Source organism: Lepisma saccharinum, chromosome 13 (assembly GCF_977018435.1).
Source record: "Lepisma saccharinum chromosome 13, izLepSacc3.1, whole genome shotgun sequence".
NCBI lineage: Eukaryota > Metazoa > Arthropoda > Insecta > Zygentoma > Lepismatidae > Lepisma > Lepisma saccharinum.
In genome coordinates, this window is record NC_139241.1 from 30,563,957 (window position 1) to 30,590,860 (window position 26,904).

Consider the following 26,904-nt stretch of genomic DNA (forward strand, 5'->3'; position numbering starts at 1 on the left):
AGGAGACAGGTGAGTAGAGAAGGTTACATAATTTAGAACTACATAATTTGTATTCATGTCCAGATATTATTAGAATGATTAAATCAAGAAGACTTAGGTGGGCAGGCCATGTGGCACGAATGGGAGAGGAAAGAGGAGTTCACAGGATTCTTGTTGGGAAACCTGATGGTAAGAGACCTGTAGGAAGGCCAAGACGAGGATGGAGGGACAACGTTGAGATAGACCTAAGGGAAATCGGTAGGGATGGAAAAGAGTATATAGATCTTGCTCAAGATAGGGAAAGATGGAAGGCCTGTGTTGCTGCAGCCATGAACCTTCGGGTTTAAGAAGGCTAGAGAGTTAGTTAGTTAGTTAGTTAGCATATGAAAAATGCACAATATTCAATAATAGTGACTACAGTACATACCTCTGCCTTAAAAAAGTTGGAGTCGGCGATTCTTCATGTTGTTGAACCTGTGAAGCAGTCTCGACATATCTATGTTTGATGCTCGTTTTTCTCAAATGCCAGAAAAACAAGATTTGCCAGGCGCTTGCTGCACATTGACAGTCTTTGAGGGCTATTGATGCGGATTAACACAGAGAAAGTGGATTCACACAACGCTGTACTGCATGCAAAAGTTCTTATGCCAGCAAGTAGAGCATAACTGTCTTCGTAGGCCATTCTAGTTTTGTAGAGTTCTTTAAAAGTATCAGGGGAATCCAGTTTCTTGAGATATGCATTGGCAACAGTTAGTTCCTCTTTTGACGGAATGGTGATTCCAAAGGCTGATAAATATTCAATGTTGCTAAATTGAAGGGACTCAGCCGATGATATAGCCTCCAATAAGTCGTCGTTATTGGTAAAACGTCTATTTATTTCTGTTAGCACAAGATCTAAACATTCGTAGAATATTTGTGTGAGAGATGTGAGCTTTTCCTCTCCTAGGACGTCAGTGATAACGAAGTCTTGCAACTGTGTATTTCGTTTTCTCTTTCTTGTGGGGTGCTCAACAATCTCGTCATGAATTCCATCCTCTTCTAGCAGTACATTACTTTCTTGCAGAATGCCTTCGTACACATCTTCCTGACGCATGCTCCTTAATGTTTCTGTGGCAGCTTCAATCATCCTTCTACCAGCATCCAAATGAGCATTACGTGCTTGAAACATTTTATCAACTGGGCTTAATATTTCAAGGATCTTTTTCATGAACACTAAGCAAAACCGAAACTGAGGTTTGCTAATGACTACAAGCAAACCAACACTTGCTGCTACGTCATCCCCGTTAAAATTTCCATTTTTCACCAACTGCAAAACATGAATTATATCTCTGTAGTTTTCAAATATTGTTCTCGTCATTTTTAAATGTCCTGACCAACGTTGTTCTAAAAGTCGCGAAAGACTTCTCCCCTCGTATAAAATGGCAACTTTTCCCTTTTTTAGAAAATTGTGCAACATGGAACTCTGTTCGAAAAAGTGTTTAATTGGAGAAATTTCATCCACACATTTAACAATTACCAGATGTAACCGATGGTTAAAGCAATGAACGTAAGGAATTAGACACCTTAGCCGTTGCTGGATTAAAGCTTGCACACCCCCTTTCTTCCCACTCATAACTGAAGCCCCGTCAAAACACTGGCTGAGCAATTTCGCACTATCCAAACCATATTTCTGAAAAATATTTAGTGTTAGATCTGCAAAAGACTCTGCATCAAAAGCTGACAGTGTTTCTATGCACAGAATTGATTCCATGACTGTCCCATTCTTTACATAGCGGATTCCTATGGCTACGTTTTCTCTGTTGTTTTTATCTCGTGTACCATCTTCAAGCAAAGTATACAAAGGAACATCTGCACTGTTAATGTCACTAACAATGTTTTCACGTACGATGTCAGCCATTATTTCAATAATGTCATTTTGAATTTCAGGGGACAAGTAAGATGCGTTTTTAGGCACCTGCTTAAAACAGTCTGCAGGTTTCTCATCTTTTCAAAGCGTGAACTCGAAAAGATTTCGAAACAGGCTTTGTTCCTCATGTTCTTCTAAGTGGTACGTTCCCCTAAGAGGCAATTCGTTTATTGCAAGGAACTGAATAACTTCAGCAATGCTCTTGATATAATATTGATTCTTTTCAAGAACATTCTGATTGACTAGTGTAGAAATAGATTTTCCCACCAACGAACGGTTTTGCTTTTCTGCCCACCTTGACTTTGCTTCTATGTGTGTAAGTGTCGCATCATGTTTCACTAGCCCTGCTTTGGTTTTATCGAGAGCTGCCTTCCAGTTCTTAAAACCTTTAGATGTAAAGGCCACTTCTTTGCATCCGAAAGGCCGATATTGTCTACAAGCATAGCAGAATGCTGCATCTAAAAATTGTGAATACTCTAACCATTTGAACCTTTTAAACAAGTCACTTTGAAAACACCGTCCATCAGCATTTCGGGGGTAATGTTTGAGTTTTAGCTGTTTAATTTCCTCACCTGGTTTGGAAATCTTCTTGATTGGAGGCAGCCGTAGATGGGGAAAGAGTAGGTACGGTGGTCGCCGTGGTCAAAGATTCAGATGTTTTTTTACGAATTATAAATTTATCCATGGTGCTGGGGAATCGTTAAAATATCACAATACTACACACCAAGGATGAAACATGGTTATATTATTCGTTACTAAAACCACTCACTATCACACGAATCAGTTTTACGAAGATACGAAACACAATAACACCCGCGCAAACGCGAAACCTTCTTTACACGAATGAAGAACTCAACGAAGTGTCTTTGTCAATGTTTTTCCCCGACAGGGCATGGGCAAGCCCTTATATTCCACCCCACCCCTGACCGGGCAATAAAACTTCCCTTCGCAAAACTTGGGAGCCGATGACCTTTGATGCAGATGGAAAGGACCTGCTACAAGGGAAAGCCGAAAGAGGGGGAGCGAAGGTGCATAGATCCCCTGTGGAAGAAATTTGGAGAACCTTCTAAATACTTCCCGTTACTTAAACTTCGGTTTATAAACAAGAAGAACAAATGTGATAGCTGCTCTTCATGTACTGTGAATTTATCCTTCTATCAAGTTATGAGCAAATAATATCCACACTCTACATTTTCACTATTATGCAATAGTTTTACCTAATACCAGGGGGCTGACGACAACGCCAGGGGGGGCTGGCGACAATGCCAGGGGGGGCTCAGCCCCCCCTGGCCCCTGCCTAGCTACGGGCCTGGGTAGAGCCTGCAATTTCCGCCTAAAATGTCTACATATTCAACATCTTCTTGCTTTCTCTTCTCGACATTCATAAAATTTTCGGCTCTCTCTTTATGGTAGTTAAGTGTTTGAATGTTTTTCGAACCCAGTAGGCTTAAACAAAAGTATTTTTTTATATCATGAAATTCTCAGAATGCATATACGAAATTTAGTTCTGGCAAAACTAAATCATCACTCAAAACTTTGATTTTCAGTTGATCTATGCAGTATATTTCTGTTTTAATATCCGGTACTGATGAAATATTCACTTTAGAGAGAGAGAGAGAGAGAGAGAGAAGAGAGAGAGAGAGAGGCAGGTCTTGATCTCTTCGGCCCTCGAACCGAGCTAGCACTACTCTGAGGCCCCGGAAGTTCTGCTGTCGTCAATGTCTTCATTTTCGAATCACTATATCTTATAAAGCAAACAGACGCTGTCTGATCTGATCACCAATCGACTGTATGAATTGTCACACTTACCTCTGAAATCTCATTAACCGATTCCTTGTACAGATCAATCGAAAAATTGAATCGGCGTATTTATATCCTCATTACATTGTAGAACGTTCCGCAGATAAAAGGATTCGTTAATATCGCCAGTAATTGACTCCTTCTCTCACTCAAGAACGTACCCTCTCCCGCCTTCCAGAGATTAGAAATTACAACGAAACGCCATACGTGTGGCTCTACCTTTGTTGTGCAGCTTCCAAATGCTGACAAGTCTCTACATAGTCCTCAAGTGCGCTGAGACAACACCGAAAGCGCAAGAAAAGTGTACGTGCAATATTACCAACAACAGGGTTATAGAACATTCTCCGTCTTGCCTCGATACTTGTCTATCTCCTTAAATCATCGTCACATTATTCAAAAAGCCAAAAACCTAATTTTATCTAGTGTAAAATAAAAATAAAAATCCTGGGGGGGGGGGGCTCGAGCCACATCAAACCCCACCTTGGATACAATAACAGGGTTATAGAACATTCTTCATCTTGTCTCGATAATTATTTCTCCCAAATTATCATCACATTATTCAAGAAGCCAAAATCCTAATTTTATCTAGTGTAAACAGAAAAAAATCCTGAAGGGGGGCTCAAGTTTCCTGATTCCCACCTTGGATACGTGCTATTGACAATAATAGGGTTATAGAACACTCTCCGTCTTGTCTCGATAATTATTCCTCTCAGGTTTATAAATTTATTATCTTCACATTATTTAAGACGCCAAAAATCTAATTTTATCTAGTGTAAATTTAAAAATTTCCTGAGGGGGGGGCTCGAGCCACCTCATGCCCACGTTGGCTACGTGCTATTAATAATAACAGGGGTATAAAACATGTTCCGTCTTGCCTCGATAATTATCTCTCTCCTTGCATTATTTTCACAGTATTTAAGAAGCCAAAAACCTAATTTTATCTAACGTAAACTGAAAAATTTCCTGGGGAGAGGGTCGAGCCCCCTGTGCCCCATCTTGGATACGTGCTATTAACAATAACAGGGTTACGGAACATTCTCCGTCTTGCCTCGATAATTGTTTCTTTCCTTAAATTATTGTCACATTATTTTATTTCACACCACAAGAAACAAAAAAAACTCATTTTATCTAGTGTAAACCTAAAACTTTCGGGGGGGGCTCGAGCCCCCTAAGCCCCCCCCTCTGGATACGTGCCTGATGTACGGGAAAAACCGGACGTCTGGTAACTCTACCTATGCTTTCCACGTAATTTTTGCAAACACCACGACGTCACAAAATATAGCGTGCAGAGCCACCTGGTAGTTGTAGTGAAAACTAGTTCGTTGTCATGGCAACCTATTTGCCAATCAGATCCATGCGTTCCACGCAATAACCCCCCACTTCTCGTCCTATTCTCGATATTTTCTAATAATAATGTGGACATTTCTCCTAAATTTAACACGGCATATCTACAAAGACAATAAGAGTAAATTAGAAATGATGATTTTTTTTACTTTTTTTTTCTTTCGGTTACTTCTGATGTTCTGTGTTTGAGGGAGATCTCTTAGCAAAAACACAGCAAATCGTAAGTGACTGAAGAAAAAAAAGATGCCTAAAAATCATCATTTCTCAATTTACTCCTATTGTGTTTGTAGACATGCCGTGTTAAAGTTACGAGAAATGTCCACATTATTATTATTAGAAAATATCGAGAATAGGATGAGAACTGGCTGGCAAGACTTCTTCCCCAAAAAAGGAGGAGAAAAAGGAAGAAATATAAATATTTGTCTAAGGCGATAGGCATGGAAAAATTGCACAAATCCCCAAATAAATAATAATAATGTATAAGACGAAAATATTTGCAATCCAATGTGAAGATTAAAATCGTCGACCAAGTATTGGAAACTTATAAGCTGAGAAAGAGGTTGTGAAATAATTTAAGACTGGTTGGTGGAGGAAGATTTTAATTTACACCCACACACAAGCATATTGATTGATTGATATGATTTGTTTTAATTTGCTTTTCTGCTACTTTTGGCTATTCGCGAATATGGGGACGCGTGATAGAAATTATTGAATGGATACTCACGAACACCCATGCCCTGGTCGGATTCGCACCCCGGATCCATGGCATCACAGCTCGATGTGCTAACCACTGCGCCACAGACGCCGGCACATGCATACATATTTGTTAATTTATTATAAAAGGCAACGTTCCCCGGGTATATAGCACTAGGGGTGTGTGGGAACCCAAAAAGTCGGGTCCGGGATCGGGAAATAACTTCCCGACTTTTCGGGATCCCGAGCAGTCGGGAAATACTGAATGGTCATTTTAAAAACTTGTTAATTCTCGACGTTTTCTGCATTGCAAGTGTCTGGAACTTATCGGAAATTGTTTGTTCCAGAAATGCAAAAACAATCACTTAAGTTGAAAATGTGAGATTTTAAGAGGTTCGGGAAATTTTGAACATTTCTGTCCTGACGGGAAATACCGAATTTTTCCCATCCCGAATGTCGGGATTAAAAAAATTTCCCGACCAAAAAAATTCTGTCCTGCACACCCCTATATAGCACTGTGCCATAATAGCATATTTAGGGGATGTGGGGCCCACATATTCTCGAACTTGGCTAATATTGGAGGTTTAGCGATCAGCACCATGCTCTGGCTGCCTTTTCCGCCCTCTTTCCCCCAGGAACCAATTTCATTTGACTGGGTGCGCTCCCGAAACGCTTAATGCAGGTACAAGTTCGGAAAAATTCCAACAACCTTAGATCACCCACCTAGGAAATTGGCACCCTCGCCTATAATATTTTTTTCCAGCTATTTAGCAAATTTTGTATTTCCATTGTTGGCAACACTATAACATCACCAGGATGCAGAGAAGGCTTCAGTCTCCAGCGCTTGGGGTTGGAAGCCAGCAGGAGGGATCACCAAGGTCGTCCCTGCCAGCACAAATACGTCATGGGTTGACAGTGGCGTCGCTAGGCCCTTTTGGAGGGGGCTTCAGCCTCCCCAATTTTTAGCTATTATTACATACAGTATTTCGAGAAAACATATTTGAACAATTGGTAATGCAAGAAAATTCCTCTAGATACATATTCTGGGAAAGAATCGTTTCGTTGTGACAGTTTTTTTTTTAAACCACGATTTTACATCTGACACGTCATGTCTTTAGCTGGGAACAGTGCAAACGATCGCCGTCATTTGTTCTATTTTCACAACGGTTGCTACGCGAGCAAACTGTAGTGGTGCGTTTTGTGTTACGGAAATTGTGATATTGTGTGTTTGTTATCAAAGCTTTTTGTGACATTTACTGTTGTTCGTACAACAATGGACAAATTTATTATTTGAAGTAAGCGCCTGAAATCGGAAATCGGAAAAGGGAGTGTGTCATGAATTGTGTGTGGATTGTGTTATTGATAATTTTGCAAGAAATTCGAACCGCAGAGTACAGCTGATACATAAAGTCATAGTTCACCAGCATTAGAAAAACAGAACAAGACTATCCACCTGTTTTCATAAAAATTAATGCAGTAAATCTATGTTAGTTTTAATTCCTTATGCTTGTTATATATTATTGTCTTATTAATCACTTTGCTATTTTCAAACATTAAAAATATTTACAATAGTAGTAAGTGTATCTGGTTGCAGCCCCCCCCCCCCCCCAAAGCAGATGGCCTAGCGACGCCACAGTGGGTTGAAAGCACCGCCTGCTGGTTCAAAGACTTTTCCCTCAGACGAAGAAGCCTGAAGATAAATAAAGACGACCATACACTAGAGCTTACCCCTTGGTCGTTAGTTGAGAGTGAACCATCCGTTAAATTTGCGAGGGATTATTTCCTGTATTTTAATATGGGCTTCGGCGATAGCCTAGGTAGCTTAGAATATACGTGCCTGCTTCATCCCTACTCAGCTTCATTGCTTCAGTTTACTCCATTTTCCAGCCACTTTTGGCTAATGCGAAGATGAAATTGATGAAAGATCAATAACGAACACACAAGGACAGGATACAATACAAGCTGCACACCAGGGTGTGACTTTTGACAACAGAGCATCATTAGTCTGTAAATGCACTCCATTACATACTGAAGAGATGTTGACATTTGGGTGTCTTCAGAATCATTACTACAACACAAGTATTATCCATTGTGGCAACTTTGTTTTCTGAAATAAAACTGAGTGAGTTCCAACAGTGCTGTTTATCAATTTGGAGAAGTATATTTCTGTATCACAGAGAGGGACTGTATGTACACTTCCTGGTAATTGCAGACTTAATATCAAAGGACAAAGAGCAACTGAGTGAGAGGGGTGAATGAGAGAATGGCTCTTCCTCAGCATGAGTTCTCAGGTGGGAAGAGAAGTTTGACATGGTCAAATGTTTTCCACAGTGCTTGCATTGAACTTGTATTCTCACTTTACTCCCTCCACCTTGAGATGTTGGCTGGGACAACATGACTTTATTGGGAAAACAATTATTTAATAACAATAGTTTCTTAGCTTTACAACTATTTTTCATGTGGGAAAAAAAGTTCTGTTTTTTTACCTTAGTTCTGCATTTTGGACAAGGTACAAATTCTCTGAAAGAATTAACTAAAACTGCCTGACAGGGTTTGCCATGCATTTTCATATAGTGTGCAAAATTGGATGAAGGGTGTACACATTTATCAGGCACAGAAATATTCGATAAAAATTTATGTTTGCAACTTTTCTTATGCCGTAATAGACTTGATGCTGCGATAGTTCGCCCACATTCTGGACATGATACACGCTTTCCAATGTAAGGATCTCCTTCATTCTTGCCTCTGCAACTTCTTAAGTGATGTTTCAAGTACCATGTATGAAATAATTTTCCACATATGCAAAGCACTTTCTTTCTAGGTCTTGAAGTGGTCTTTTCATTGGGATGTTTTGAAGAATCACGTCTTTCATTACACTGGTAACTGTAAAAAAAATGTATTATTTTTTTATTTTTTTTAAGAAACTTGCAATATTCTTTCAACACAAAAATATTTAATAATGTATGTTAATATTGTACACATTTTTAAGTAATATGGAAGCTGCACATTTCACAGCCTTTGGTTGATAGAAATATTTATCTGAACACTTAACTTAATATGTCACTGAAATGGGCAATCTGGAGGCAACGTGCAAAATCATTGGAGGCTTTGTGGGAGGGGAGAAAGATCTTAATTTACACACACGAAGAGGAGCAAAAGTGTGGACTAAGACAAAGACAAGCAATATTTTAGTGAAACATGAAGTGCTTAAATTAGCATCTTTGAAGGACTTTCATGAATAATATGGGAAAAAATATACGAATGGAACTCGTAACTGGATATTTGTGTATGAATTAAACAAAAAGGTTCATTATTATTACTGCAATATATAACAGTTGAACTGAAAAGTTCGTAGGCTGACTCATAGATGGCGTTACTAGAATTAAATCCATGTGATTTTTACTTAGTACTAACCTTCAAAAGATACGTGTATAAATTTCACAGCTGCCGGATAATTAGTTCGTGAGATATAGCATTGTGAGTGAAGCAGCTTTTGTTATTGTGAAAAAATGGATAAAAAAGAATTTCGTGTGTTAATAAAGCATTGCTTTTTGGCGAAAAAAAATACTGTTGAAGCCAAGGCTTGGCTTGATAAACATTATTCGGACTCTGCACCAGGAAAATCAACCGTTGAGAAGTGATTTGCTAAATTTAAACGAGGCGAAATGAGCATCGAAGACGATGCACGCAGTGGACGCCCCAAAGAGGCTGTTACCGACGAAAACATCAAAAAAGTCCACAAAATAATTTTAAATGATCGTAAAGTGAAGTTGATCGAGATAGCTGAGACTTCAAAAATATCAAAGGAACGTGTTGGACATATTGTGCATGAATATTTGAAAATGCGAAAGCTGTGTGCAAATTGGGTGCCGCACGTGCTCACAATCGATCAAAAGCAACAACGTTGTGATGATTCGGAGCAATGTTTAGCGATATTCAACCGTAATAAACACGAATTTTTCCGTCGATATATTACAATGGATGAAACATGGCTCCATAACTACACTCCAGAGTCCAATCGACAGTCAGCAGAGTGGACTGCACGTGATGAACCGAATCCAAAGCGTGGAAAGATGCAACAGTCGGCTGGCAAGGTTATGGCATCAGTATTCTGGGATGCGCATGGTATTATATTCATCGATTACCTCAAAAAGGGCCAGACCATCAACAGCGATTATTACATAGTGTTGTTGGAGCGTTTAAAGGATGAAATCACGAAAAAACGGCCCCATTTGAAGAAGAAAAATGTGCTGTTTCATCAAGACAATGCACCGTGTCACAAATCAATGAAAACGATGGCAAAATTATATGAATTAGACTACGAATTGCTTCCCCATCCACCATATTCTCCAGATCTGTCCCCCAGTGACTTTTTCCTGTTTGCAGACCTTAAAAGAATGCTCGCTGGAAAGAAATTTAGCACTGATGAAGAGGTAATCGCCGAAACTGAGGCCTATTTGAGGCTAAAGAGAAATCGTACTATAAAAATGGCATCGAAAAATTGTATGACCGCTATAATCGTTGTATCGCCCTCGAAGGCAACTATACTGAATAATAAAATCGAATTTTGTCAAAAAAATATTTTTTACTATGTTAGCCTACGAACTTTTCAGCCCAACTGTTATATATTTGAAAGAAATATACACAAACATTTGCATTTTCAATATTTCCTGTCACTTTCTTCTGATTTAAAGTAATCCCAGTGATGATAACTGATTATGGCATGAAATTTGATAAAAGAAAATTCAGAAAACTCCCTTAGTGCCATCGTCATGATAGCAAAGGAACTTTCAGACCAATGCGACAAACGACACTGACATGACTACCTATATGGACAATTCCAGTCTGTAAAAAATCATTCATTGAGTGGCATGAAGGAGTTTGAAGAGTTATTATGCACGCTATTGAGAAAATGAATCAGTCCGATTAGCACACGCACCATAAGTGAAAAGTTTAGCTTGTTGTGTCATTTCAATACGAGAGACTTCAAATTATTTCTGAAGGTTCATTTCCAAGCAACATGTGTCACATACAAAGTAACATGTGGCAGGGGGGTTCACAACCAAGTGATATGCGGTACGGCCCCTTCAGTATATAATAAAGTATAATGAAGCATTGATGCTCACTGTGCAAACAACACAACTAGGCGACACGATGCATGCCATTGAGGGAGCTTTCAGACCGAAGTGATATGAATTAGGTGACAGGCAACAAGCGTCATGCGACACTTACGTCTTGGAAACTAACCTTCAGAAATAAATGCAACTTTTTGACCCAAAGCGACACGATAAGTCACATGTGTCGCTTTCTCGCCAGCATGTGGCTCAAACTGGGCTACTTCCTTAACACTGTGCAACATGTTGCCTCATTTTTTCTCACATGCGCGATGAATGTTTTGCATTAGGGAGATTTCACACTGAAGCGACAAGCCACAAACGACACTTGTCGCTTGAAGATTTCATCAACAAACATAGGTCTCTGTGGCCCGTTATGTTGCTACATGTCTCGCTTCAGTCTGAAAACTTCCTTGGATTGAAGGGCCCTTGTTGCTTGGGTGTGATATACCTGTGTCGTTTGTTGCATGCTGCTTGTGTGTCTAAATCTCCCTGAGGAAACGGCCCAGTCCGTGCTTGTGTCGCTTTGATTCGAAAGGCTGCATGATTACCGAGTGCTCTCTTCCAAGTGACATGTGTGGTTTTTTGCTTTGGTATGAAATCTCTCTGATACTACTTATTTTCTATTAACATAGAGAAATAAACTTTAGTACACAACCCAAACCTTGACACCCAGCACCATATTGCAATGTTGCTGCTTGTGTTATGCATGCTATTTATTTATTTATTTTATTTTAATTTTCCTTCCAAATTAATACCATTTTGAGACAACAAATAACTCCACAAATATAACTGTTTCCATCAATTTGCTTACCGTCTTTCAAGACAAGAAAATGTACACAATGTATTCTAAAAACTAAGCTGTATTAATTTCATAAGAAAAGCAGTAATGAAACAGATCGCACTGCCATCTATGTTGTCATCTACCTTGGGAATCAGATTTTTTGGGTTCTTTTCCACACCCAAGGTGCTGTAATATGACTAGCTCATTTGAACTGAGAAATGTTTAAGAACTGTTCTGAATTTTGACCTCAAGTTATAAAACACCACATAATTTATTTTCCATGTGCTGCAGTGTAAACTGTGATTGCAATTAATAGAGATCATGCAAAGAAACTTAATTACCCCTCTTCCAAAAATTTAGCTCACATTTCTAGGTATCCTTGTTTAATAAGTATTACCGAATAGGGATTCTGTGGAATAGTTGTATAAGCTTTTGCTATCGAAATATTAGGGTTGGCCCGTTTTAACCAATGACGCTTTATATTTTCATTTTAGTCAATAGTGAAGTGGATGGAATCAGAGGTTACTTATTAGCATATTTGTTGAGAATTTGTTACACAATGAATATGATATGAATGAATATAATAAATTTTAAATAATATCAAATTACAACAAACAAATTGTGATGTGCAATTTTTGTGACTGAAGGTGCTGTAAGCCAATCTTTTTAAATACTTGCAAAAATACCTCTAGCATTTAAAGTGAGAACTAAGATAGTATTAAATAATAAATGGTTTATTACACAATGGTTAATACTTAATACACCATTAACACGACACATTGAAGCCAGAAAATGTATCTTACTATTACCTACATTATAGTATTTCCACAATGAAGATCAAAATTAAGAGCAAAATTAGATGGTTCAAAAAAAAAACTACTATACAAGAAAAAAGGGTCCTGTGTTTCTTAAAATCTTTTTTACAACCAAGCATAATTCCAAACTTATAGTACTTTACCAGGAGATAGCCATGATTATATTTTCATCTAACATATATTACAAATTTGTGTTTTGTGAAATGAATTTTGAAGATTCTTTTTTTATCATGATAAATGTATGTTAACAATTTGGTTGACAGTGAGTTGACTTATATTAGTTCACTTTTCTACCACTTTAGGTTAATCACAAAGATGAGACTGAGAGGTGATATGATGAAATTGATCAAGAGATGCTCACAAAGAACATCCATGCCCATGATGGGATTAACTGGGACCCCTGGCATTATGGCAAGCTGTGATGACCACTCAGCAATTTGGTAGAAACTTTAAAAGTTTAACATACTCATGAGCACTGTAGATTAGTTTAGATTATGTGAGGCATTACAGTTCACTTTTAATACAGGTGCTATTTGGGAACATTTTATGTAACCCGAGCCATTGATATCCTGTGGAAAAGAGACCAAGGATCTGTAGATTTATGGGTCAAAGTTTTATCCACCAGTCACCAGGGAGAGAGATATCCGAAATGTGCATAATTTGACCATGTCTTCATCTAAAGCACACTGAATTGTAAACCATGAGCATTTACTTGTGCAAACTTCTATTTATTGATACTGTTTACAAATTAGTAATGTTGTATCAAGTAATTTTTATATTTAACAGTAGAGCACTAACTAACTCTCTAGCATTCTTAACCCTGAAGGTTTATGGCTGCAGAAACACAAGCCTTCCATTTGTCCCTATCCTGGGCAAAAACAATCCACTCTTTTCCTTCCTTACCAATTCCTTTACGCCCATCTCAATGTTATCCCACCATCTTCGTATCGGCCTTCCTACAGGCCTTCCCTCTTACCATCAGTTTCACAACAAGAATCCCGTAAACTCTTCTTTCCTCTCCCATTCGTTCCACTTGGCCTGCCCATCTAAGTCTTCTTCATTTAATCATTCTAATATCTTGACATGAATACATATTATGCAGTTCTAAATTAGGTAACTTTCTCCACAACCATCTTAGGTCCAAATATTTTTCTAAGGATTTCATTTTCAAATACTCTAAATTTATGTTTGTCTTTTAATGTAAGGGACAGTAGAACACTAATGCAATAACTATTTTCTATCAGACAAATCACAAATTGAAAGCGAAATTGGTGTAATGTGTGGATTCCAAGATAAAACTACCAGATTCTTACATGACAGTATAAGAGATTCAATAGAAACAGTAACACCTAAGCAAGGAAAATAAATTTTGTGCAAAAGTAATACAGAATTCCCAATTTGCTGGAGAAGAAACTGTGGCTGAAATGAATCACACAGAAAATCTCAAGGAAAATGTATTTCCTTGAAGAGATGTTGCTGCAAACTATGCCATAAGTAAAGTTCCTTGGTAAAACTGGCAGACTTTAAATTAAGACAAACTGATTTTTAAATCTATAGCACATCAGCACATAGGCTATATTCACCCATCCCACAATACAATTTGTAATTTTCACAAATAAATTTGGTTATTATTAAAATTTATGAGTTGAGCAGGTTCTCTTCCCCTTTGATATTGTTCAGTTAAAGTATTAGGTGAGTAATATGGTTTTAAATGGAGATAATTAATGAGGTATTCACATAGGTCATACACAGAAATTTCAGTGATCACACCTGGTACTTTTTTTAATAACAGTAAAAATAAAAATGTTTTCACTGGAATAAAAGACATGGGATGAAAGGTTGCAATCTACAACCCCCCCCCCCCCCAAAAAAGTTGTAAAAATACATTGAATTTTCAAGTTTTGTGGTAGTAGGTGAAGCTTTTACCGCCGTGTGAATCACACCCGGAACTCCACTTATTCTGGAATTGTCCAATCACAACATTGTTGACAGACCTCACTCTTCAGGACAGTAACAATGTCATAATTCTGAAACTATAATGATGATATGGATGAGCTCAATGTCTTTGTTAACAAAATATTTAGATTTGAAGCATGTGATTGTCACACTCTGAACTCGTGGATTGGCCCCATTTACCACATGTATTCACTTTTGTCTGCTTCTACTCCCGCCATCGCTTTACAGCTTGTATAGCTGCTGAGGATCATCCTTAGTGATCATCCAGCAGTAGTCTTCCCACATGGAAGTGGTCCACTTGACCTGATGGAAACATTCCTCATGTGCATCACTAGCCACACCACAGTAGTCGAGGAAGAAGTGGGAATGGATCATGTGTATCTACAGGGAATTATTACATCCATGTTTCTGATACAGATACGTGTTCTCCATCAGGTCTTTGTAGTTTTCTGCACTTACATTTCCGAGAGCTACAGTGGTCTAGTCGGTAGGGTATCTGTCGGCCATGTGGGAGACCTGGGTTCGATTCCACAGGGTGGGTGATCTAAAGACAATTTTTCTGGCCTTGTCCCTTTCTGGCTCTGTGGCTCACCCAACCTCAAATCCTGAGGGGTAAAGGTGGCCGGACATGGTACTGATCACATCACCTCCAAAATTGCTGACATCAAGAATGTGTGGGGCCCTACCTCCACATCCCATAAATATTCCTTCGTACATGTTCAGTCTTTTATTTATTTATTTATTTATTTTTTTTTTTTTTTGTTGCCACCCTGTTGAGTTGTGTCTTGGTAAAGCTATGGGTGTTAAATTCGGCTGAATATGCACAATGAACCTTCATTGTCGTGGGCGTTCATGAACATTGCAAGTCAGTTAAGTCAGTTTGAGTTTAGTGTTTTCATAACAAGGGCGGTGTAAGATAATTTTACTCGTATGCCACGAAGTACACTTGTGACAGGATTCAATACAGCCCTTTGATTGAGTTGATTTATTTTACTTCGCTTTTCTGCCACTTATGGCTTATCGCGAAGATGAAGATGGGTGATGGTATGATGAAATTAATAAAGGGACACTTACAAACACCATAAAACATAATATTTTACCCTTGGTGCCTGTGCTAATAGCACTAGGTTTCGGGAGCGACATTATTAATTTGATTTGCTTTATTTTACTTCGCTTTTCTGTCACTTTTGGATAATTGCGAAGATGGGAGTGAGTGATGATATAATGAAATTGATGAATTGGCATTCATAAACATCCATGTCCTGGCCAGGATTCGAACCCGGGACCCCAGGCATCGTAGCGTGCTGTGCAATACAGCCCTTATGTTTGATAGTTGTGCAATAGTGTGTGTTCCGTCAGTGTTATTTAATAATGTCGTGCCGGCAACCATGGTCGAGTGGTTAGCATATTGCGCTACGATTCTAATCCCGGCTGGGACATGGATGTTTAGGAATACCCATACATCAATTTCATTATATCATCACTCATACCCATCTTCGCAATTAGCCAAAAGTGACAGAAAAGCGAAGTAATAAAAACCAAAGCAAATCAAATCAAATTAATAATGTTGCTCTCGAAACCTAGTGCTAGTAGTACAGGCACCAAGGTTAAAATATTACATTCACAAGACAGAAATATGGTTCTTAAAGTGTATTCTTACTTCAAGGAATTGGCGTCATAAGAAGTGCATGCTGAAAGAGTGTTTTCTCGTAGTCGAGAACTTATGGCTAAAGCGTGTGATGTATGTGTGCATACTGTGTTGCGTATTACATATAAAACAGGGTAAAATATCTACCACAGAAATAGGTGAACACCTATTCAAATCTCCTGGGAAACATTTCAGAAAACAAACAGAAATGAGAGTGATGATGGCCTTGCAGTTCCTCTATAATAAATACCTTCAAACTTCTTTCAAGTGCGAGTTTCTCTTATATTCTGCAGTTATATGATAGAATTCTTCACTATATATTTCATTGTACTCAAATATCATGTGCATGCATTATATATAAAAACTTGAATATTGGACAACAAATTCTCTGTGTTTCCCTTCCGCTAGCAGTTAGTTTGGCAACAGCGCGACAGCATTGGCTGTGTATTGGCTGAACTCATATTCCTTCTAAAAGCGTACGCCGTATAATTCTCATCATTGAAGAGGTTTCGAATCTGAGGACGAACAAAAAATGCCTTTAATTGTAGCCTCACTAAGAAGAATGAATTTATTAGCCAAATACTTGAAAGCTAGACTGGTGTGGTCAATGGCTCTGACAAAGTTCTTCATCAGTCCAAGTTTTGTGTGTAGGGGCAGGAGAAAGTTTCTGTGCAATTCTACAAGTGGTGGGTGTTGCACACTGTTCTGAACTTGCAGGGAATTTCTTGCAGGCCAGTCTTTTCCTCATAATGCAATCTCCTTGCTCAGTCGCCAACCTCTGTACCAGAGTGGTTAGCACACTGCTCTATGACTCCAGGGGTCCTGGGTTCGAATCCTGGCCTGGACATGGGTGATATTTCTGATGTTATCACATCAATTCCATCGTGCCATCCTCATCTTTGTGATTAGCCAAAAATGGAAAGATGAAGTGAAATAAAACAAATCAATCAATGAAAACAACGTGGCTGCCAGCTGTAGAAAGCTGTCGGATCGCGTTTCGCAAAAGATTGGCTTTTCTGTGTTCTCAGTTTAGGTATGAATTTACAATACCGGAAGTATCTCCAATTGCTTTCAAATTCAGCATACTCACTAATTTTGGCCTTCCAATCACGAATCTGCAGTTAAAATTTGGAAGTCACGTCTAGAAATTGCAAAATAACCTTGTACCGCTATGATTCTCCATACACTAACATGAAGACGTCTTCCTTTCCGCACAACAGTCCTGCTACTGACGTTGCTCAAGTGCTGTGCAATAAGTGAGAGCGTTGATTTGCATGTGAGAAAATGGCATCTTGCATAAAGGTGGAAAAAAGATGGAAAACATGCCCCACGAACCATTCAGGGTAAGGTTAGGTTAGGCAAGCATAGTTAAAATTAAGGGTCACCATAAACATAGTTTTGAAATGCTAATTATTGCAAAAAATAGTTGTTTTCTTCAAAAATCAAGGGTGTTTACTCCGTTGATGGACCCACTTTTTTAGACTTATGTTGGAATTTCTGGACGTGACCACCAAATTTCAACTGTGGATTCGTGATTACGAGGCCAAAATTAGTGAGTATGCCGAATTTGAAAGCAATTGGAGATACTTCCGGTATTGTTAATTCACTCCTCAGTTTATTTCTTAATTGTGGTACTTTGCACGGATGTTAAGCTATTGCTATTGAACAGTGCCGATGGTAAAAACATTAGCCCAAGTGAGTGGAAATGCAGTGGGAGATGTTTTATTGTTCCAGCAGCAGGTGTCCTCCCGATGCTTTTCTCTGCCTCACCGAGGGAGACACGTGCAACAGACAGCGGCCCAGCTCTTGAACTTTCTTTTTCTTGTGCTGTTGTGTGGAGACATTAAGCTAAACCTAGGCCCCAGGCCAATGGAAAACAAGTTCAGTGCATACTACCATAATGCCCAGAGCAAAAAAAACTTTCTGACTCCACTTCGGAATTGGGAGAATTTATGGAGCAGGACTGTATTGCAATAACCGAAACGTGGCTCAACGACAATGTACTGGATTCCAAACTGACATTTTCAAAACAGTTCACTATGTACAGGAAAGACAGAGGCTCAAGAGGCGGGGGAGTGATGCTATGCGTAAATAATATTGCAAGTTAACCACGTTTCTGTTATCACAAGAATGTCAATCTGTTTCTCTGTAATTTCGATGCATATTTCCTGAAATTTGGGGAATAATGACCTACGTTTAAATTTGCTATTTTGAGACCCAGGGAGCAGCCGGTTCTTTTGTCATCGGCAAGAGGGTGACGGAGGACATGCCCTAGAGCAGTGGAGTTCATTTCAAGGGGAGTGGTAGGTTCTGTTAGAGGCATAACGGTAGAAGTAACTTCTGGAGGGTTGCAGAGCAGAGAGAGGTTGCAAACTCACTACATTTATCCGCAAATACATAAAGGTTACAAATATAAATAAAAGTTTTCTGCTTTTTACGGTACTTTTGATTATTAGAAATTTATGAATATGTTTTTTTTTATTTACTAACAATTAAACTTTGCTTATGTACAAGAACGTATCTCACATTTACGAAACTAAACTGAAAAATTATGCAGTAGAGATTAAAATATTGAAAGTAGTAAACAATAATAAAAGGAGCAAAACACGTATATATATCAAAGAAAAGAGGAACTTAAAACATTTAAAAGCTACAACTTAAGACTAAATGTGTTCCCGATAAATGAAAATGATAAGAGTAATGGGAAGTTTAAATTTTATGTTATAAAAGGTAAAAGATTTTAAAAAATGATAAAGTTTACAGATCACTCATATCTTCCCGGTAAGCGTTCAAAGTTCATCTAATTGCTTTCTGCAAGTGATGAAGTGCTTCACATTTCCAATGTTTATTACGATATTCCCATCTTGGGTCCAACAGTTCTTGTAATTGTATTTACTCATCGCCAGTTTCAGAAGCTCGAGACGTGCGCAGCAGAGATCTTCTGTGATGGTGATATTAGAACCCTTTAGTTTCAGTTTATTTCGAAACACACTTGCTCTCGCACGGTAATTAGTAAATTTAACAAGAATGGCTCTTGGCTTACCTCCCTTCTTCTGTCCTCCTACCCTGTGGCTTCTGCAAATATCACCATGCTGGATTTTGATGCCCAGTTGCTCTTCAAACAAGGTGGTTGCTTTGTTGTCAGAAGTTTCGGGAATACCGAATATCCGGATGGAGTTCCTCCTCTGGTACTGCTCTAAGTCGTCCAATTTGTCCCTGAGCCCTCAGAGTTCCTCATCCTTCTTCTTCAGTTCATCCTTCATGCTGTGCATTTCTTCAACGTTAAAGTTTAGTGTTTCCTCCAGACTTTGAAGCACTGATTTTGTCACTGCCTCGACTATCAAATCCACCATAATTTTCATCATTTCAGGTGCCTGCACAGCAATCTTCACTTCCTCACAAACACATTTCACAAATTCTACGTTGTTCCAGTTGGAAACACTGCTTATGATGTTCGGTGATCCCTGGTTCTTTCCAGATTTTTTCGGTGCCATGAACGGTGAATTAGTAAATAGTACAATACAAGACACAAAGTAATAAACCGAAGGTGTGTTATCTGCAAATGCACTTCTCAGATATTAATCTCACCTTACAATAATAGTTTGACCATTAGAATGTTCACTTACTGCAGTTGTTTACGTTATTTCGGGAGCACAAACGTTACGCACTAGCGACCATCTGCCATCTTAGTGTTGGTATACTGCTTTAGATGATTTGTCATTTTGATCATGTTGTTCTATTAACCCTTAAATGCATGAATTATTTTTTGTCAATTTTTTTTTCTTGTTTTGAGTCTAATATCTGTTATGTACTAATAAGTGAATTAGAATCATTTTTTGAAAATTTTCATTCTCCCTTTTCAAATTTTGCCCAGTTACCATATGGTAACAATATGCGTTCACCCCCTACAAATTAATTTATTATTGAAAACTTGGAATTTTTTGAATTAACCTTAAAATTACTTTCAAAATTTGATTATTTTTTTAAAATAATACAAATATTATAGATCGATTGTACATTAATCTCACATTTTCTGAGCTAAAGGAGCTCAGGTATCTATTTAGTACATAATGTTTACTCTATATTCACATATTGTTTATCATTCTTGAATATTCACTTGTCGTAGAGACTTTGCATTGAGTTGATTTGGAGTTTTTAAGTCCACTTTATGCACAAAATAGCTAATCGGGACTGGACCTAAAATTTAAAGTTAGATCGAAACCAATGTGCGATGTACTTCCACTGTGTATCGAACCCGGGACACCTTGATTACAAGGCAACGGCATTACCACTACGCCATCGGGGAGGCCCTTGTCATAGAAACACATGGAACGTGAAGTCCAACCACAGATTTCATATGTCCAATGCGAACACTACTGGTGGACCACCAGCATACCACACATCTTTTAAAATCTTCCTTTGTGTTGTAATGGGCCGCCAAGCTCCTTTAGGTGCAACATGAAATGATATCATATAGTTTTGAGCAATATCCATCCAAATTCAAGCTGGAAGAATTTTTGTCTCGGGAAAATTCATGTAGCATATGGATGAGGGAGGAGCTGCAGTTTTTCTAAATTTGTTCTCAAATCTTATAGGTTTACCTCTAATAAATAGCTTGCACGAATGTTTTCCATAATACGGGATCACAGACTCAACAAAGCTTAGCCACCAAACAGGATTATTATGGAAAACATTCGTGCAAGCTATTTATTACTTTTATTGTGTTATATTTATTATTATTATTTATATTATTATTAAAATAAAATATAAATTATAAGCAATAGAAATAAATAAACCATGCAAAAGACGAGAAAATACTTTACAACTCGAATTTCTTGCTTTAGTTGCAATAATAAATAAAGTAATTGTTGAAAAGGCCTGTAGCTACTGTATCTGCATAGCGTTACCATGTGCTAACGCCACCGTTATGAGCAAAAATCGAACAAATTCTTGAACAGAAAACTTCATAAGTTTTTAATTACATGTGTTTACTAAATGCTGAAAAATTCAGAACTACATAATGAAAGACACTCAGAAAAAAACCACTATATTTACTTTCCAGTGTATGACATATTGAATAAAAAAATCGAAGGTCAAAACAAATACATCCTCTCGCAACAATGCCATTACCTGGACTGAAACAAATGGTCTCAAATGCAAGCTTTATGCTTCCTAGAGCGACTTCTGACACTAGGTTTGCCTACACACTCAATACAGACAAGCCTCTAGCACGAAAGTGTGCGAATATTGAGCATTACCATATGGTAACACTATGCGTTTAAGGGTTAACAATATTAATGTATTAGTGATTCCCTGTATGCTATAATAGTTGTGGATTAAGTGTACTTCATAGTAACACCTTGCAGATTACTCTGTGAAACAAACAAATAAACATTTTCAGATTCGTATTTTCAATTTTTTGACGCAGGACAATTTTACTTTTTAGTAAGTGAAAATTACAGATAAGATAAAAGCAATGTCATTATTGTATGGACTACTAAAGTACTTTTATTTACCCAAGCAGATGGATGAGTTCTTTGAAGGAGACACCTTATTAAATTCTCGGCCTTAGGAGTTTCTAGCTAGGATTCAGTATCTCGTCAACCTCCATGGCAAGATGATTAGCACACTACGACACCAAGGGTCACAGGTTCGGAAACTAGCCCCTGTGCATGGGTGTTCTTTGCGAGTGTTCCTTCATGAATTTTATCATATCAGCACTCATACTCATCCGCAATTAGCCAAAAGTGGCATAAAAGAGAAGTAAAACAAACCAAATCATTCAATCGGTATGTGTGTCTTGAAACAATAATTGATTCTGTCACACACAAGCCAGTTAAGGGACAACTACAACATGCTATTTGGCTTGCCCAGGTTAAATTTTCTATCTTCTATCTTACGTTTCATTGCAATTGCAATTCGTGTAAAATACTCAAATTGTGGGTTTTTAAATCTTAAATATTCTCCACACACAAACACTGTTAAAATGCATATTTATATAATTTATGTTATGACATTGGAGATGTCGAAAATTTGAACAGTTAAAATAATATGGACAGTTTAACTGGCTATTTTCTTCAAATAAAAATGAATTATTACATATTCATCCAACCTATTTGGGGTGATTATGATAAATAATTTTGGTGGTAATGCATCCACCATCTTGGGGAGATGGGCACCCCTGTAAGGTGGAGGGCAGATCAAGTATAAAGTGTTAATTAAAGCCAAAAAGCAAGCTACTTTCAGTAGACATGCTGTAGTAATTAAATACTTTATGGGTATTATGATATGATTGGGGGGAGGGATGCGCCATTTGCCTTGGGGGGATTGACATCCACCAAACTTTAACATTATGGTTTAAAAATATTGCTCTATTTATTTTTTGTATATTTCTTGTTTTAAGTCGCTTTTATACCTCTCGAGGCAAATCGTGGCACTGAGGATAAATGAAGATTATGAAATTAACGAAGGTCCGGGACTCGAGCCTGGAACATTCGGTGTCTGTTTAGTTAATCCACCACTAACCGCGCTTGGCCGCAGAGTGCTCTCTCTTACTCTTCGGGCTTGGTGGCCAAGCATGTTACGTGGTCCACTTCTGATCCCACAAAATTCTCAGGTTTGAACCCTGGCTTCAGTATTGGTGTTATTTCCTACAATCTAATCAAATCGTCACTCATCCTCATTGGCCAAAAGTAGCAGAAAAGCCACTTAAAATAACAAACGGTACAAAAACAAATTTGTTAACAGCTAGCAATTTCTGATCAAGAGATGCGCATCAGCTTTGATTGTTGACCCTTTAATGACAAGTTTACGATTATTATTGTTAATATGAATTGCCATCCATCAACAGACGGACCAATCAATCATTCTTAATTCATGTCGCCTTTCTTTGTAGTATTTATTGTTCCTTCAGATCAGCTTCGAAACCTAAGGAAATTCTTAGATGTTTGTCTGAATGTTACTGACAGTGGTTCTTTCAAGCCACTGGGGTGGGAACAGCCTTTCTGGCAGTGACCCTCTGTTGCCATGTTTACCTATGAAGGAACTTGCAGTCATACGACCAATTAGACCTACCGCTTCGGCAAGAAGCGATAACTTTACAAAGCCCTCCTCCCCGAAGCAGCCAGCAGGAAAACAGGATTTTGTCAAAATAGCCCTTCTGCTCTGTTAATGAGCAGCGGTTTCTAACGGCGTCCCGACTTAATTGATTATTATACATAGTTTTTTGTTTTGATTGACTATACATTTTGAGAGAGCACCTCTTCTCTTAACTTCAAGCAAAGAAATTTTGTTATCTCTGAGTGGGTTTCGAACTATGACAGTCGGTGATTTTGCTCCAAATCTTGTGTGCTAACCAACTACTCTTAGATGCCAATTTGAGATCGACAGCTATAGAGCAAATATGTTTGAAGCGAAGAGTCTTATTGAATAAAACATAGCTCGACTCACCCTCACATTTAATTTTTTTTAGATAACTAACATGCATTTCGTATAGAAGACACCGCGAGACTGAAAATTCACACTATTTTGCATGACAAATAGACCTTATTCCAGTGAACTGAAAGTTTGATGTATATAATAATTGTCAGGAATTAAGTTCAATGCCCTCTGTGTGCGTGTGTTGTGATGGGTTCGCATGTTCCAATTTTGTTTTAATTCCATTACATGGTCAGAAAGGTTATCCAAGGTGAGGCCTACAGTTTAAAGTGGTATCCGAATCACTAGGCACTTGTGCCTCCAACGGGAATCGAATCTGTGACTCTTTGATTATAGGGGGTTCACGTATTAATGTCATTACAGTTTCATGAATTCAATGAAGCCAAGGTGGGAAAAAATGTGACGAAATGTCTTCTACACAGAACTATATATATATACATATATATATAATGTGTGTGTGTGTGTGTGCAAAAACTTTCTAGCACATCAACTTCCCTACATGCACCACCTTCATTGTTTTATCATTACGTTGAATTTTGCACCAGTGACTTATCACTTTAGCTCACATTACTTTGAGTCGTAAAGTATTGTATGTAATTAACTTTTAGTATAGTTGATAAGCTCTCACCAAATAATTTTTAAGGTGAAAGGTGGAGTTCAACTTTCAGAAAAAAATAATGCGAGTTCAATTGAGAATACGAAAATGGAGCAGAATAATTGAAGGAGTCCGCCATATAACGTTGTAAGCGCCAACTTTTCCAATGTGGAGATTTTGTGGCAAAAACGGAGTATGCGACATTCCCCACCATGTAGTAAATTTACATTGATCATATATTAGGTTGGTAGCACTGCAAACCTAAGTGAGAAGCACGGAAATTTTGCTCTTGTCGCCAGAAGAACGTTGTATGCACCAAACAATGGACGCTGTGTCGGGCGTTACTCTGTCACCGGGTGATCAAAAATGCATAAATAATGGAAAAAAACGGAAAGTTAATGTTTCGCATTGGAAGGATAAGAAGAGGAAAGCTTTGAGAGATGCTGGCATGCCATATGTAACAAAGAAGAAGAAAACTGTACCCGGAAAACTGCCACCAGAAGAGCTGAGTAGAATAACGTTGTAACCACCACTTGTTGCAATACGTTTACATATTGTGGGGTTCTGATCGTATTTGTTAGTGTTACCCTTGAATAATGTAGAGTCCGCAGACAAAATTGTACGTATGCCTGTCTGTCGGCATCGCATTTTTGATTCCGGAACCATACATCCAAGCATGCCTAAAATTGCCACGATTCATCTTTGTACCTGCCTACACCCAGGGAAAACTTGTTTGGGCAAAATATTTTTGCACCAATTTTTTATGTTATTTTTGTATTATGGCTTTGGGTGTCCAAGTGAAAGGGATAACGTTCCTTATTACGAATATGTATTATATTTTGGTTCAAATTTCAATGTTCCATTTTAGTGAAGATTAGTAGTTATATTGAAATATAAATAGCAGTATGTTGATTTAGAAATCGTTATCATGCATCAAGGTAGTCGATATTACTCGCAGACGGGTAAGTGAAGATATTTCTAGAAGACATTGCACTGTAGAGTATTATCTTCCAACGAAGGAAAGTAATGTATGAATATGCCAAAAAATGTTATGCAACATTTTAAAGATCACACCTCGCCGTGTACAGATACTTCTTGATAAAATAAAGTTTGATAAATCTTTGACTGACAACCGAGGGTTACACGGGAAACAAGGAAAGACATCGGATGAGACTAGGGAGCTTATTAAACAACATATTTCCTCATTCCCACAGAAGGAAAATCATTATTCAAGGCATGAGAGTAAAATACAATGTTTGGATGCAGGGCTAAATGTAAGGAAAAGGTGGGAACTTTTTTTCATTAAACATCCTGAAGTTAAAGTAAAACTTCATCTGTACCGTGACATTTTCAATTCTGATTTTAAACTAAGATTTGGTATGCCCCGGTCTGATACTTGTGCATATTGTGACCGCTTGCACATTCGTATGATTTCAACCAACAATGAAGCGGAAATGAGACAAATTGCAAATGAAAGTAACCTTCATCACATGAGGGCAGATCTTGCTTATAAGTCACTGCCAGAAGACACGAAAAATGCCAAGGAACACGGAGAGAACATTGTTTTGTGTATTGACCTGCAGCAAGTTTTATTTTGTCCCAATCTGACCCATAATAACGTATTTTATCAAAGGCCTTTGTCCTGTTTCAATCTTGCTGTCCAGAATCAGGGTAACAATAAAGCTATGATGTTTTCTTGGGACGAGACCATTGCCAAGCGAGGGTCAGCAGAGATATCATCATGTATCCTGAAGTATACACAACTAAATTTTTCCAAACTGAGAGAAGGTGAAACACGCAAATTGACGTTGTGGTCTGACAGATGTGTTGGGCAAAATAACAACTGGCACATGATAGCTTTAATGCAACATGTGGTAGTAAATGAGTACTTTTCAACTGTTGAGCAAAAGTTTATGACTACTGGCCACAGTTTTCTCCCCTGTGATAGGGATTTTGCCGTTATTGATCGAGCAAAAAAGGGGAAAAAGTGTATGTCCCATTTCAATGGGTAGAAGTTATTGCTAATGCTAGGAGTTCCGACCAGTTCGACGTATATGTCATGTGTACAGATGATTTCAAGAACTTGGGACATCATTTTGCATTCCTTGGTCACCAAATCATATAATATTACAGACCATGTATGGTACCAAATCGTCAATGATGACCCGACAACATTACGTGGAAGAACATCCCACAACGTTCTACAACCATGGCAAACGTACTGTTTGACCAAACAATCCGAAGGGCCAGCCAAGAGAAATCTTCCCCCAGTGAAAGTGGCTGCTTCTCCCAACCTGTACGAAGGTCGTCTCCCTATAAAGGCTGCCAAAAAGAAAGATTTGGATGATATGTGTCAGTATCTTCCACGAGAATTTGTTTCCTTTTACCAAGAACTTGAAGTTGAGTAATGAAAATGTTAACCCACAAGAAAATGTATTATCCTCATTTAAGATTATGTTATACTTTTATAATACCATTTTTGTACTTTTATCTACCATTGCTTTACTTGTATCATAAAATAAGGTATTGACAGGAATACTGTGGTACGTTTTTCATTCCTGCCCCGTCCCTAGTTGAGCGACACCATCTAGTTCGGGGTATAACGTTCTGCCAGTCGCTTACAACGTTGCTACCTCATTACATGGTGTAAAAAGCTCTCTAACACATTAATGGTTTATTGCAATAAATTGTTCTTTTGGTTTTATGTTTATTTCAATACGAACTATACATTCTAGCTGAAAAAAGTTCGAAACAAACACCCATTTATTCTACAAATGTTTTTGCTCATTTCTGAAAAATTCTTTTTGTTTGTTTGTCACTTACAACGTTATAC

At 38.1% G+C, this 26,904-nt stretch overlaps 1 protein-coding gene across 4 annotated transcripts in view; it reads right to left on the reverse strand.

The window, feature by feature from the left end:
• Nucleotides 1-5,482: 5,482 nt before the first annotated feature.
• The window catches only part of LOC145997224 (uncharacterized), a 63,068-nt gene continuing 41,646 nt past the window's right edge, over nucleotides 5,483-26,904 (reverse strand). For 2 of the 4 annotated variants that reach the window (XM_083134005.1, XM_083134006.1), the window contains exon 4: nucleotides 5,483-8,605. In XM_083134005.1, coding sequence (XP_082990131.1) covers nucleotides 7,894-8,605 — 712 coding nt within the window. In that variant the 3' untranslated portion in view covers nucleotides 5,483-7,893. Of the gene's footprint in view, nucleotides 8,606-21,351; nucleotides 21,412-26,904 lie in introns of those variants that run through there. The other 2 variants (XM_083134004.1, XM_083134007.1) reach the window with 2 other exon arrangements.